General features: G+C 35.2%; 1 protein-coding gene across 40 annotated transcripts in view; it reads right to left on the bottom strand.

Moving 5' to 3' along the window:
• The window catches only part of RBFOX1 (RNA binding fox-1 homolog 1), a 1,274,017-nt gene that overhangs the window by 63,482 nt on the left and 1,195,676 nt on the right, over window positions 1-14,859 (bottom strand). For 33 of the 40 annotated variants that reach the window (XM_057406605.1, XM_057406606.1, XM_057406616.1 and 30 more), the window contains one exon: window positions 3,900-3,980. The exons of the other annotated variants lie outside the window; for them this stretch is intronic. In XM_057406605.1, the coding sequence (XP_057262588.1) occupies window positions 3,900-3,980 (81 nt within the window). The remainder of the gene's footprint in view (window positions 1-3,899; window positions 3,981-14,859) is intronic. 40 annotated transcript variants of the gene reach the window in all.

Here is a 14,859-nt window from a genome sequence, read left to right as displayed (position 1 = left end):
GGCAGGTGCATCTCCTCTTCCATCCTCTGCCATGAAATGGTTATCAAGGCTATTCAGAGACACACACTACGAAGACAAGAGACAACAAAAGTAACTTGAAAGCAGAGAGGTTTCCACTGTTAGGACATTCAAGCATTGGAACAGATGATCCAGGAAGGTTGTGCAGTCTCCATTGTTAAAGGTGCCCTGCTGCAACCTGGTCCTTCCAACCTGAATTATTCTATGATTCTAAGACTTCATGTCTTCCTTCTTTCCCACGTTTTGGCTCTCATTAACTTTTATTTCATTCACATTTTCAGGCACTTCTATAATATGGAAAAATGAGGAAAATGGCACTAAACAGTTTTAAAATTCCTTGCATAAATTCAGATTCCTCTTTTTGCCTTTTTTAAACCACACATACCCAGCTATATTACTGTCCTTTGTAGAACAGTGATACGGATACTCAGTGACAGAACTTTTTCCATTTTTGAATCTTCCATTTCTCCAGTAGGGTCTTAATATTCTCATGGATCCTATTCACGAGTGGCTTCAATTAGGAAAAGTTGCACATTTTTTCTTGATATGTTTCTTATTTACCAGTAGATACAAAGTTCTTCAGGATTTTAAAATTTCCTGTGGAAGCAACTAGTCTGAAGAAGTGGGGGCAAAAAGAGACTGTGAGTTACGTGCAGCCAAACTGTATGATTTATTACGTTTCAATGAGATATGAGGAGCTTCCAGGAAGCTTCAGTAAGTGCTTACTTATTTGCTGGGACTTGGTGCACTCTAATATTTCTTTTCTGGATATATCTCCTTGAAATAGTGGTCTATATTCTTCACTAAGATAATGATGAAAGATTTAGCTGAAATCCTCGAGATGCCAACACTCTGGGAATCTACAGCAGCCAAGATGAGACTATTAGCTTCCTTATTTTGGTTGTCTCGATAAGGCACATAATATGTCCTACCAAGGGATGTGAACATTTTTGTATGCTGAAACTATGCTTTTTGCATAACAAATAATCTATTCCAGAATAGATGTGCAAATGAAAAACTGATCCAGGTCCCATCTTCTGTTTCAGCATAAGAGAACGGATGAGGCATGAGAGACTATTGCTACTGATTTGTTCCATTGCTTGCAGAAGAAACAGCTCATTTCTTTTTGTATTATGCAAAGGGGCAGAAGCAATGGAAGGAAGCAGAGCCATGTTTCCACCTCCTGCCATATTCAGAGGTATAAGTGATTACTGTACTAGGAAATGTACAATGTGATACATTACATACATTCTGGGGAAATAAAATGCCAGGAAGGAAAGAGTAGCCCTAAGAAACGCATTCTTCTTTCTGGCTAGACAAAAAAAATGGGGTAAAAGTGTTCAGAGACTACTAGTGACCAACACAAAAGTCAGAAAGCTAAGTGTGAAAAAAAGCTAGCCAAATCAAGAAAAATATATTTTACTACCATATGTCAGTTTTTGAATATAACTTGGGACCAAGAGATGAACAGTCAAGGCAAAGGCAGCATTTCTAAAAGTGGGGATGATCCCCTTCCAAATATCTGAAAATTCCTAAGTGCCATTAGCATTTAATGAACTCCAAGCCTCTCACATGCCTTTAGAAATATCAGCTCTTTCCATTCTGTTAAAAAATTGTAATTTTAAAACCTCTTCATTCTTACATCATATGCTGTTCTAAAATATTACGCAGTTATAATACCAGTGGTAACAGTATTCAAAATTATTCAGAGATGGAAGGCTGAAATATTGTTGTCTATATGGAATGATAACAGTAAAAGTATTAGTCTCCTAGACTTTAATGTTAACTTATCAGTTATCATTTCAATATTATAAATGTGCATAAAAACTAGAATATAGAGGGTCTATAAAATAATAAAAGAAAGAAAATGAGACAAAACTCAAGCTTTGTTTCTATTCGCTTCTTAGTAGAATTTCCTACAGAAATAGAACTATTCTACATCTTTATTGAAAATCTTGTAATAAGGAGAAATAAAAAAAAAATTACAATCATTAGTAACCAGGGTAATTTTGTATTATTAGGAGTTGTGACCCTGTGGGGGAAACTACATTTTGGCAATATAAAGTACTATACATAATAAAAGAAAAATCATGACTTCCAGACACACAGGTTCAACAAAAGTGTAATGATTTCTACTGCAAGGGCTACTAGCAATCTCTGTTATCAAACTGTATATTACACATTGCCACGTGGGAGGCAGATAGGTAAAGTCTGTTTACTTATGTATTTGGCATAATTGAAAACAAACAGGTGTTTGTTAGGATATCGTTCTTCGAGGAGCACCACTGCAAAATAAGACTTTTCAAAGGGATTGACTCATGAGACATAATGGAAACAGTGAAGTATGGAGCTTAGCTAGCTATATATGACTATCTAGGGAATTAGTAACAGTGGAAATACTGTATGATGTAAACAGCAATCCCTGAAATAAATTCCCTAGGCTAGAATTCAGAGAGCTGAGAGAAACAGGGTAAACTCAAAAAAAAAAAAAAAAAAAAAAGGCTTTATTTAGAGTACCTCCCAGAAAACAAATACTGCCTCATTCCCCCAGAAGCAGCTCCCTAACAGTGACATGAATGAACTGCTTGGATAATTTTTTAAGAAATGACTTTCAGTCAAAGATTGCTATTTCATTGAAAAGGGAATATTGATTTAAACAGTATTTCATTGTTACTATAAGGATTAAAAACAAAACACTGCTTGGGAAACATGACATAGGACAAAATATTCTTGGCGCACCTGGAACCAAATGCAGTTTAAACCGATAATTTCATTTCCAATTTAAAACACTTCATATGTTTTGTTAGTTCACTATGTATTTGTAGACTCTTGATTTGAAAATAGATTCCACATTTGTATTATAGAAGCAACAGCTCTAGGGATGATATTCATATCCTTTAACGTAAGAGAGTTACATCACAGTATAGAGGACCTCTATGGAACTCTTTTATCCTCATTTCTGGTTTTAATGCATAAAATCAATTAATCATTTTAGTAGATTAGATAAGCTTTAAATGAGTAAAACTGCATTCTAGACTGAGTGCAATCTTCATAAAGAGCATATGCATTAATGTTGTTAATTCAGACAATGTAAAATACTTTCTTTACAGAGGACAGCTATGAACACAGAGCAAATGCTACTGTTCACCCTACTTTAGCAAGCAGCAATTATTACTATTTCATTCAGCCACAGGCTCCTCATCTGATTATATTTCAGAATGGGCATCAGTGGTGCCACCAATACTATGTAAAACACTGATAACAAACAGTTCTGCTTCTGTCTCAGAATTTTAGAGGATGCATTCCTACCCTAAAGTTTTGTACAGGAAAATGGCTGATGGCAGTATTTATTGTTTCAGCTTGTCTTTGCTATTTTTATTAGGCTACCATTTTACAATTTAAAATACCCACTTGTACACAGTTTTTATCTTTTGTGAAAAAGACTTCATGTCTATTTGCTTCCTGACACAATCAAATGACAGCATAAGACTTCTTGTTTTTTAAATCACAGTTGTGACCAGGATAGAAAAGCAAACACAACTTCATCTTCTACACAAAATACAGAGTGCGCAACAGTACTGGATTCCAAAATAAACCCCATTGTGACTGCAGAAATTTTGACTGTTTCTGTAGAACATTGTACTATAGGTATTATTTTAATTATTATTTTAAAATCTACTTTGAGGATAAATAAGCAACTAAAACCACTGAATTATCTGTTGACATTACTTACATATGCTTATAAACACATTTACCTTAACAACAGCTATTGGGGAAGTTTACATTTTTAGGGGGCTTAATTCACATTAATTCACTTTTGTCACGAAACAAAACAAAACAAAACCAAAACAAAACAAAAAAGAGCCGTAACACTAGCTTACTTGTGGATGTGTATACTAGTGAACTGGGGGCACTGTACACGGGAGATCCCTCCTGGTTTGCCTGGCACAGCAGCACCCTGCCTACAAGAAAGAGAGAGAGAGTGGTATCTGGTTTTGGAACACTCATACTAAACCTCAATTTTTATCTCAAAACAGAAATAAAGTCAGAACCAGAGCAGTGCAGTGAAGCTGGGGCACATTTATCCTTTGACTTCAAAGCAGAAAGAGCCCCAAAGAACACGCAAAATCTTACATTGGAAAAAGCAAAACACAGACATCTCCCCAAATATGAACACCCTTTTATATCAGAGGGGGAAGCTGGCACAGGCTTACAGCACCCACCAGCCTCCCCCCAGCTGCTCTCCCAGTCTCTGCCCTGGTTCTCCCAGACAGAAGCTGCCTCAGTATCTCTGCAGCTAACAAGAGTCACCAGCCCTCCCCACACCACCCGGCTCCCTCTCCCTACCCTTGCCTGAAATGAAAGGCCACTAGAGAAAACACAGCAGATAAACCAGACCACAAAGCTCCCATGTACAGATGTTAGGCTGAGTACAATCTCAGTTATGCTGCTTAAATTAACACTGGTGCAAGCAATTACTAACACAGGTGAAGATTTCAGTGATTTTGCCTGAACGAGAAATACATAAACATAAGATACTTTCCAGTAGATAAACTGGATTCAAACTTTTTTTTTTTGAAAAAAAGTAATAACCAGGTCAATTTAAAACAACACTTTTGCAACGCATGCTCATTTTGAACAAATGAAAGATGTATTGGCTTACTTCCAGTGCTTTCTGCTTTTTGTTTTTTAATGAAACTAAATAAAATGCCATGTATTTCAACATCTTCCTTAAAATTATATTTTAGCAGTCTTAGCTGAATATGGCTAGAGGAAGAAACAACTATACTTTCATACTAAGAAAAACACTTCTGCACTTCTGGAATACAGGCCAGCAGGAAAAGCAGGTTTAGCAGATACAGGTATATATACCTGCAACTGGGTTAGCAGATACAGGTATATATAGACCTGTATACACACACAAAGAATTATATATACACATACACAGACATTACTTCAAGCTGTCAGGATTTGTGACTCATGCAATTTCAAAAATATCAAATTTACATGACTTTAGAAGTTGTACATTGAAACAAGAAATGTAACTTAACAGAGTTGAATCAAATATGTTTGGAAGGAAAAAATTAATTACAAATGGCAGGCATCTTTTCTATGTAGTATTACAAGAGCAATTTTAACTTACATTCAGCTACCAGAGTTCTTTCAAAAAATAATATATATATAAAAAAAAAATCTGTCATTAACCAGTTCTTTGATTACTGCTTGCAGCTGCCATCTGAAGTAGAAATACAGGAAAAGCAAAGGAAAATAACTCATGTAATTTATGCAATTTAGCTGTGAGCACTGGAAATGTCATGAAGTATTATGCTTCTAGCCTTCCCAGACAATAGCCTAATAACTAAGAGGATTTGGAGATGCTAGGGTTTTTTTTTCCATCCATCCACTACTAATCTGAAAGATAAACCAAACTAAAACATTTTGGTTTCTTCCTTACTGTAAGACAGCACATAGCCAACTATATCGATAACATCAATATCTATCTCTCGGCCTTCCCCAAAAATCCACAACTGGAAGCTGTTAAATGAACGTATACCTACTGAGATCCTAAGAGCAAGCACTACTTTCAGGCTAATGATGAACAGGACCTATCAACACACTCGCTTGACACTAGGAAGGTGTACATCAGAATATGGATGTATTTTAACATCATAGATGCTTTAAAACTTGTTATTACAGACGCCTGAAAATGAGTGAGCTGAAGACAGAGAGGCACTCATCCAGCAAAGCCAAATGCACAAAGGAATCATTAATATCAGTAGTTTTCATTAGTTTTTAAGATTAATGTAATTATAACATCTTCAAGTAGGTTTACTAAATATATAAAGGTTTTTAGAAATTTAGGATTATAATTTATATTCTTCCACATATATTCCAGATGACACTTTGCTTGTTCCATGATCCACAGACCATTCCTTTTTTTTTGCAGCTAACATTCTTATATTTTTTCTGATTTCATGTCATACAAATCTAATTTTCCTTACTCTAGTCTTCTAATTTCTAATGAAAGTACTTCAAAACAGATGCTTTTTCATCCATGCTACTAGAGTGTATTTAATCTGTGGCACAGAGCTAACTGTATTTTGAAAATATGCTTTCAAATTTGTACATAAAATTAATACTAAGACCTAAACCACTATTATTAGGTTTTGTTGTAGAAAAATATTGACCTTTTTAATCTATTTTTGTGACAAAAGATTATTTCTGCTGCATCCAATCTCAGTATTTAAAATATTTAAATTCTAATTAATACAACTAGGGAATGATTCAATTATTTAAAATAAGATCTTCCAGATAAACTCAGAACATTGAAACAGTTTATAAATGCCCTAATGGGAAAAAAAAAAGCCCCAAACCAAACCTTACTCTTTTTTCTCCTAGAATACTAAATTCTAGCATGACCGAATATAGGTGTTTTCATTTCTTTTTTTTTGTTATGGTTTTGTTTTTAAGAAAGTGGATTTTAATTTAAATTTCTTAATATTTCTGTTCAAACTGCAATTTAATAATATCATGGAGCTGATGAACTTCAAACACTTACAGTCATCCAGTCTTTAATTCCACAATGCCTTCTGCACCAGCATATTTAAGGCTGGTATTTCCTTATTAAGAACAATCAGCATGACTTTTTGCTTTTCTCTAATATAAGTATCTGTCTGGTCACAGCAGACCCATCACCAGTGCTACTGGATTTTGGGATCATCAGCAGAAACCCCTTCCCAACTTACTCCATCAGAAGGATCAGAAAAATACCAGCTTATGTTTCTGAAGCATGTGTTCACTATGGGCACACAGGAGAGTTTTAGACAGGCCAAGGGCAGAAGGGAAACCCAGCTCTGCTGGGTCCACAGTGGCAGAGCAAACATAGCACAGGATGCAGTGCTGTTGCTGAGCACTGCTGTATCTTGGCAGAGATCCCCCCAGACAGATGCACTGCTCACCCTTGCTATACAGGCTGCCAACCTGGACAAAAACTACTTTTCAGAAATAAAAATATTCCCACTCATACTTCTCTTCCCCCTGTTTTCTCTAATAGTCCATGATTAAGAATATACTGTTTGATTAGGCCCTTTGTTGAAGCACTATAGTTATTTTGAGGAAATAATTACTCTAAAAATATTCAGAAGAAAATTATATGAAGCCGTTGCTTTCAGAATAGTAAAAAATTACATTCCTAATGGTTCCAAGATATCTGACTAAAAGGACTTTCCTGATCATTTTTTCATACTTTCAAAAATAAGTTTTATGCCTAGTTACTACATGACTGATATAAACTATCTACAGAGCATAAGCAGAAATACCAATGTACCCACAGGCTCATACAAGACATATGATGGAGTTAGCTGCATTTCTCAAATACTCAGGTAGCTAAGAGGTACCCAGGATCAGCTACAGGAGGACATTACAGGAAATTATAAAGGATTTTAAACCACTTCTGCTGAAAATAGCTTTTAACTGGAACTACTGTGTAACCAGTGCTACAGACAGCCTAAAGTAAAGGTCTAGAGTAAGTTTGAAAGAATTTGAACAATTATTTGGAATCCCTTATCCTTTGTGCAAGTATAAATCAAAACACTTTCAGCAGAAAAAGAATCATACAATTAGCTAAAATTATGCTACTGATGTAAAATAAGCAGTGTTGCAAGGCCATGATCACAGCTCTTTCCTGCTGCAGAAAGTAGATGCAACTTTTCGAAACCTTTACCACTGGGGTGGTATAAAAAGGAAAAAAGTGAATACTGGCTAGAAATATTTGTGTCCCATTTTGCTTATGTTATTAAAAAATGTTATTTTATGACTCTAATCTAAAAGCTGCATTATTTATTAAATTCAGTGACTGCTATGCCATTTTCTCTTTCTCTCAATACGGGTGGATATTACATAGTCCAATCTTCTCCCTGGGTTAGTTCTCAGATATTCTGTTCACTGTTGTGCTTTGTACTTTCTGCAACAACTATTACGCCTATACACTTATTTTCTCTTCAATAAGTGATACACAAAGGGAATTATAAAGCTGCATCTCTCATGAACACATCATGAGATTTACCAGTCTCTCAAGGATCCACATAAACACTCTATGTCAGCTCTTGATTTGCTGTTCCAGAAGTGTAATTTAGTATCGTTCTTTCTGGACAGAAACAGCATTATCTTTGTTCTGGTCTGAAATACTGTTCTATGATGGGTCACTTCAAAACGTGTCACAGAAATGGATAGCAACACCCAACTAAAAGGACACTGTTGTACAACAATAATGTGTGTTAGCTTCTATTGTTCTATCTGACTAGGGAATTTAAAGACAGCCTCTATCCTGAATGCATAATAGCTGTTAAGTGCTCTCTTAGCTCTTCATTATCAATACTCAAGCTGCACGGTTTAGGATGCTTTTGAATATGCAGTTAATTCCAAAAAAATGCTTTGCGAGTGTCTTCAGTTATTTGAGATCTTTCTCTAAATGGAATAATACTCCTTTAGATTTTAACACAACTAGTCATGGACGGTTGTGTTGATACTTGAATTGTTTCATCCATTATCAACAAAGAATTCAGTAGCATCACCCAAAACCTTTGTTCCAATATGTTAAAAATACAACTAAAACTTATATTTAATTGCCTTAAAGTTATGAATTTCATTTAAACAAGAGACTCGCATATTAGGGAAGACATTGTGAAATAGTATGACCAAAGGTGAGTTCTCTAAGTCCAAATAAGTACCTATAGTACCTTTTAACAGCAAACATGAAATACATTCAATTATTGAATAACCTGTGTATACTTGCTGCTGGTAATGAGAATGAGAATCTGTGCTCTACACATACACTTCTGTAGATGACGAGCTGCTTTAACGCTTAAATTAATTTACACATGCAATCAAGATTTAACACACAGCAGAGTTGTTTACCATTCCAGTTAACCCTATTAACTTTACATTTCATATATTACTTTATTAATTTCCATTTCAGAATAGTTTGTCTGCCTGACTGCCCATTCAAACACATGGATCTTCAAAACTTTTATTCTTCTAATCAGAGGAATTTATTCCTCTGCATAACTGCTACTAACTTATCTAGCACTGTAAATATCCCACCCAGTCCTGAACAAGCAAGTGTTTTATTGATGATCTAAATTTTCCTCTGAGAGATTCTTAAGCCATTGCTTTCTACAGATACCCATAGGGGCTATTCGAATTACAGTCTCCATTTTATTCCATCAGACAACCACCATGCATATTGTAGCCTAGGCCTCAGGTCCAGACAGTGCATGCCCTAGCTGACCTGTATTGTCAAGTAATTTGTGAGACAATAGCAGAAGCTATAAACCAGCTACATTTACATCTGGCCTCTAAAGCTACACCATACACAGTCAGGAGAGTTTACTCTGATCCAGGTTTAGTCTTCTCCCCTGAAGCAGACAACCCCAGCGCACATGGCTCAAAGCTGTCCAAAAGCCAATCTGCATGACATAGAACTGCCAGTGTGCACAGAGTCTCCAGTACTGTTCCCAGTGCTGTTTCTTACAAACAGAATCATAGATGAGGCCCTCAGTGATATGGTTTGGTGTGGTCTTGGCAGTCCTGGGGTCATGGTTGGACTTTACAGTCTTAAAGGTCTTCACCAAGACTAGTTGGTTCTATGATTCTATGATTCTGTGATTCTATTTCACGTGTACTAAACCTGCTCTGCAAATCCTAAGCCACCATGCAGCAAGTGGGGATAACACTCAGATTTACTTAAAAACTACACTAACGCTACAAACTAACGTATTAAAAAGAGGATGCCATGGAGATAGTTGTGGAAAAAATATTCCAGTATAATGTTTATAATTAGATGGTTTTAGGCTGCCGCTGTATTTACTGAATTTATTTGTGGTCCGTCACTAATCAGGAAGCCATAGAACATGTTTTTATTAATCACCAGAATGATGCTTAAATTAAAAAAGTCAAAGCATTGTTTTTTCCTCAAAAGATTCTCTTAATGAGTTCTTAATGTTCTTTCTAGCCCTTTAAAAACTGATCAATTATATCCACAATAAAAAAAACATTTGAACAAATATACACCTGGCCCTACTTCCTTCTTTAGAACATCTATTTAAATAGACTTTTTGTGCTCTTCTATGTATTACATCATTCTATGCATTTTTTCCATCCCAGAATAGCTGATATAACAATTCTTCACTTTTCCTCCCTGCCTCAACTTTTGTCATTTGCAGCCATGCCAGCTCTATCCACTCTCAGAGTATTCTTTGTCTATATACTAATGATATGACTTCTACAAAAATCTTCAGCATCAGTGATCTGACCTGTCACTGGAGAGCTGAGCAGCTCCACTGCTGATATTGCACAGTAGTGGGGATGCAGAATTTTTTTAAGTAAATAGCTAGAACAGATGCTGAATTCCATTTTTCTACTGGCTTTATTAATCTTTTATAAACCAGTATGTCCACTCTAATGGCTGGCAACAGCTCTACAGAAGTTTTAGAAATGCATTAGCTGACTCCAGAGGTGCTAATCTAACTAGACTGTCATCATTTGTATGATGGCACTTTAGCATGATTTTTGAGACAACAGTTACAGTTTTGTTTTATGTTTTGAAAAGGAGCATTTATATATAATAGATGGAATATTAAACAATAATTATTTACTTTTTCTCTAGTTAAAAAATTACTTAAACTGTTTCACTAAGAATACTGAGAATATGTTTATTTAGAAATATATGCTCAGTTGATAACTGTATGTATTCAGATTTAAAATTAATTAATCTATAAATTGACAGACAACAAATTTTCACCAAAATTATGCTTTAAAGATGTGGTACAGTGAACTTTCACCCTAGGATTAGAATTGCTGTGCAAGCATATAATTTAGCTTCACAAACTCAAACCACCTTCACTGAGAAGTGTTTCTAGGGTATTTGCTGAGCCTATGCCAGACTCATTTAAATTCAAAGAGAAACACTAGAAAGATTAAATGAATCCCAGGTGCTCTTACAATCCAGAAATAGATGTTTTAAGACATGAACAAAGAGAATTAGTGTTAGCAAACACACAGGCATTCTCTCTTCCCCTGGATTCCTCTTGCTTAAATGCATGTTTTTATATATATATCTGCATATACACATATACATATATATAGTACTTCACTTCTTACCTATATATAACATTATATTTCAAAGTTTTAACCAAACTTATGAAGGGAGTTTATTACAAAATCAACTTCTTGGAGGATACTTCTAGCTCCCAAATCCACAGCATGCTAAAAGGTCTGATGCATCTGAAACTGCTGTCTCTTCTAAAGAGCATATAAAATAGGAAAAAGCACATGCTCTTCCCCTTTCTTCCATTTTAAATGACTGGGGAGATTTCCCAAGCCATGCTGGAGCCACTAACTGTCCAAGAAACTGGTGCCTACATCAGTTTCCTTACTGGGTTAAGACTATTTGTGAAATGAATACAACTACTCAGGTACATGGATGACTCTTGAAAGTAGCTTCTCAAAAATTTTTAGCACTTCATGACTACTCAAGAGAAATATTATGTAATTAATCTCTTCAGCAAAAGGTGAATGGGATCTCTACTACTTTTCATTAAGCTATGCTTTATGACTTGTTCTAATGGTTCCTCTCTATTAGTCTCAAGTTCTTTCTCCACTGCCAATTTAAATTTTGATGTTTTTTGTTTTTAATATTTTTTGTTGGTTATGACCAGATAAGAATATTTTCTCATGTGGATCACTGAATTAAACTGATCTCTGAAAGAAGATTCCCACGGATTTTCTGTAACATCTTTTCCCCCACCTTGCATACCAGAACTGTCAAAAAGAAGCCCCTCCAAAAGGTGTGTGCCCTAATACTCCACCACTTGAAAGGACAAATTTTTTTAAAATGACATTATTGTGTCTCAAGCTACCTGCTTTAAAGGACTGATCTGATTGATGCAACACCTGAAAGGAACAACACGGAACTTTTGCTTTCAGACTGCCTGAGGCTGAAAGGAAGGCCAGGTATTACAGGTAAACTATACACTACACAAAACTAAATATGCAGATAAAAATGATACTACAAAAACCCTTACTTACTTAACTTTAGTAAGATAAGTAAGTACCAGAGTACTACCAGTAAAGAAACCAAACTGCAAATCTATTTTGCCAGCCAAAGATGAGTTTATGGGGGAAGAGAACAGATTATATCTTAACATAGCAAAATCATGTGTCACTATGGGATGGATTTAAAATTGGACGGATGCACAAATGACTGAAAATTTTTCCTAGTTTTCATGAAGACTTTGTGAGACGAATCACATGGTGCTTCTTACAAAGCCCCTCACTATGACCTGCCTGAGAACTTGATAGTTTACAGGAAAAGATAAGCTGAAATGGAAATAACAACTTCATTAAAAACGTTTCTTTCTCATGAGAAGGAAAAGGACCTTAATTAGTATGCTTTTACTTACTAGAAGGAAACTTTGTGGACATCATTCAATTTTTTAAAAATAACTTATGAGTTATCATATACAGAAGAATGGAATTCTGTGAAATGCTGAAAGTAACAAATGAAGAAAATCACTGTCCTTTTGTTTTCTATGAAAAGTCACGTTAGGACTTTTTAGTGGAGCAGTGGGAGGGGCAGGTGGTGTGCCAACCAGCCAGCTCACCAGCACAGCCACAGGCAGAAGCTATGAGGGACACTCGCTAAACCTCGGAATTACAACAGCAGTCTTCAAATGAACATCTCACTGGCAATCCCTATTAATGCTATCACATGACATAGCCATGTTTCTGGAGTGTTCTAGTTTACTACAGCATGAGTATTTCGAAGTCAGGAAAACAGTCTTAGAAAGTCTACTCAGGAAGAAAAATCTAGTTTTTCGTAAGTATATTTTTCTAGTCCTCAAGTAATACTTCACTTACATAGTGTCGGTGTTGCATCTGCTACGTATCTTACAGTATCCATTTTTAGCTGTCATGTACTTCCTCAGTAAAGGTTTTCTTTTACAGAAGTGTATACTCAGAAGAAAAGCAGAGCTATAGCAATCATGCCACTGGTCCTACTGTTTACCATTATCTTCAAAGTTTTAGGCTTGATTTACATTGCGTTCCTCCCTATTTGACTTTAATTGTCTGCTTCAAGTTGTCAGGACATAACTATATCTTAGATTTGCATTGCATTAGGGGATCTTTTCCTTTCTCTATTGATCTTGTCTTACGGAGTAATTTAACTCAATTCTAATTTTCTTTTGCATGCGGGGTGCTCTCTATCCAAGGAAGTGAGTTATGTGTATTCAAGTGGTGCATCTTATGAATCTTGTTAAGCTTTACCGCCTTATAGCCTGCACTGATGGAATATTTAATCACAGAAATGAGTTGGCAGATATGATGTACAATACAGTTAAGCCTTGCGGCATGTGTCTTCACCAGCAATTGAGAAGCGGGTGAATTTGCCATTCATCAGCACCATCCTGACAGCTTTGTATAACCTTCTGTTTTTCTACTTATTTATGAAGATTAAAGATACTTTAAATCAACAGTTTCTCTGAAAATGTATCATCTTTATTTCAGAAGTGGCCAAATTTTTCATCATTTATTAGGAACTAAAGAAACTTCTTGCACATCACTATGAAAGTGATGGTTCAATTTTAACATGACAATGTTGGAGAAAATAATAAAACCAAATAACCAGAATTCTGTCTTAAAAATCTCATTTCTAATTTCATAATCTTCAAAAGTGCAATTGCTTCTTCTCTAAATAAGGTGGTAGGTGGGAACCAAAAGGGAAAGATACATCACAGCATTCTATTACAGCATGCAGGAACTGCATTGCTCTTCTACTGTTTCACTTTCTAATGAGATCTGCACAGAGCTATTTATTTATGTGCTTATTTTTAAGGAAACTGCTGAAAAGAAAGTTAAAATGCCTGGAAAAAAAAAATCTATTAGTCAGTACAGAAAATAAGCATTTGATATGCATTAAAAAAAACCAAACCAAAACAAAGAAGCTGCCTGTATGTATAAACAGAATGATAATATGAAATACATGAAGTAACTTCATAGAACTTTCTCCATAGGTGTAGTGGAGTGCATGTCATAATTCACAAAATTAAATTAATACTCTTCTAATGGTAATTAAAGATCCTCATTAAGAAGGGCAAACACCTCCCTTGTGTTGGCAATAAAAATGCACTTGGGACTTTAGGAGGTTATACAAAAAAAATCAATAACCTGCCATTTTATAATTAAAAGACAAAATAAATGTTAAGGAAAAGTCCAGTAAATTAGGAAAATTACCTTCAAGAGAGATTGAAAATATTGATTTTAATTTACAAACTATGTGAACTCTTCATGCCCTACTACATGAGGCAATTATAAGTCAGATTGTTAATTCTGCATACACGTTAGAAAATTGATTACTGTACTATGGGAATATTATTACATTTGTCATTAACACAAAGTCATTTATATAAAATGACTAATAACTCTGACTTTCTAATTTATGCAGGTTCAGGGCTGGTTCACTAACTACTCAAACGAGATCAATATAAATTCCTGTTTTCAATGTAGGCATACATCAAGGATGGAAATAAATTTTGCCTGCACTAAAATTACAATCCCATGAATGCCAAGTTAGTATTTTTATTAGATGGTGCCAGTTTTATCCTAACTGGAACATTTTTATCTATCTTAGAAGATGGCACTGGATGTATTACAAGCAGCTTTTTAAACATAAATATCTGTTTGTAACAGCAGTACTATTTAACAATTTTTATCTCTTGGAGTCCCTTGAACTAATGATAGTTTTTCAGCTTTGAAGAGTGGAGGCTTGAATATCTATGAATG

The sequence above is a fragment of the Pezoporus wallicus genome, unplaced genomic scaffold (assembly GCF_028554395.1).
Source record: "Pezoporus wallicus isolate ANWC-B61680 ecotype Strahan unplaced genomic scaffold, APGP_CSIRO_Pwel_v1 contig_6155, whole genome shotgun sequence".
NCBI classification, from domain to species: domain Eukaryota; kingdom Metazoa; phylum Chordata; class Aves; order Psittaciformes; family Psittacidae; genus Pezoporus; species Pezoporus wallicus.
This window is presented reverse-complemented; position numbering and strand designations above follow the sequence as displayed.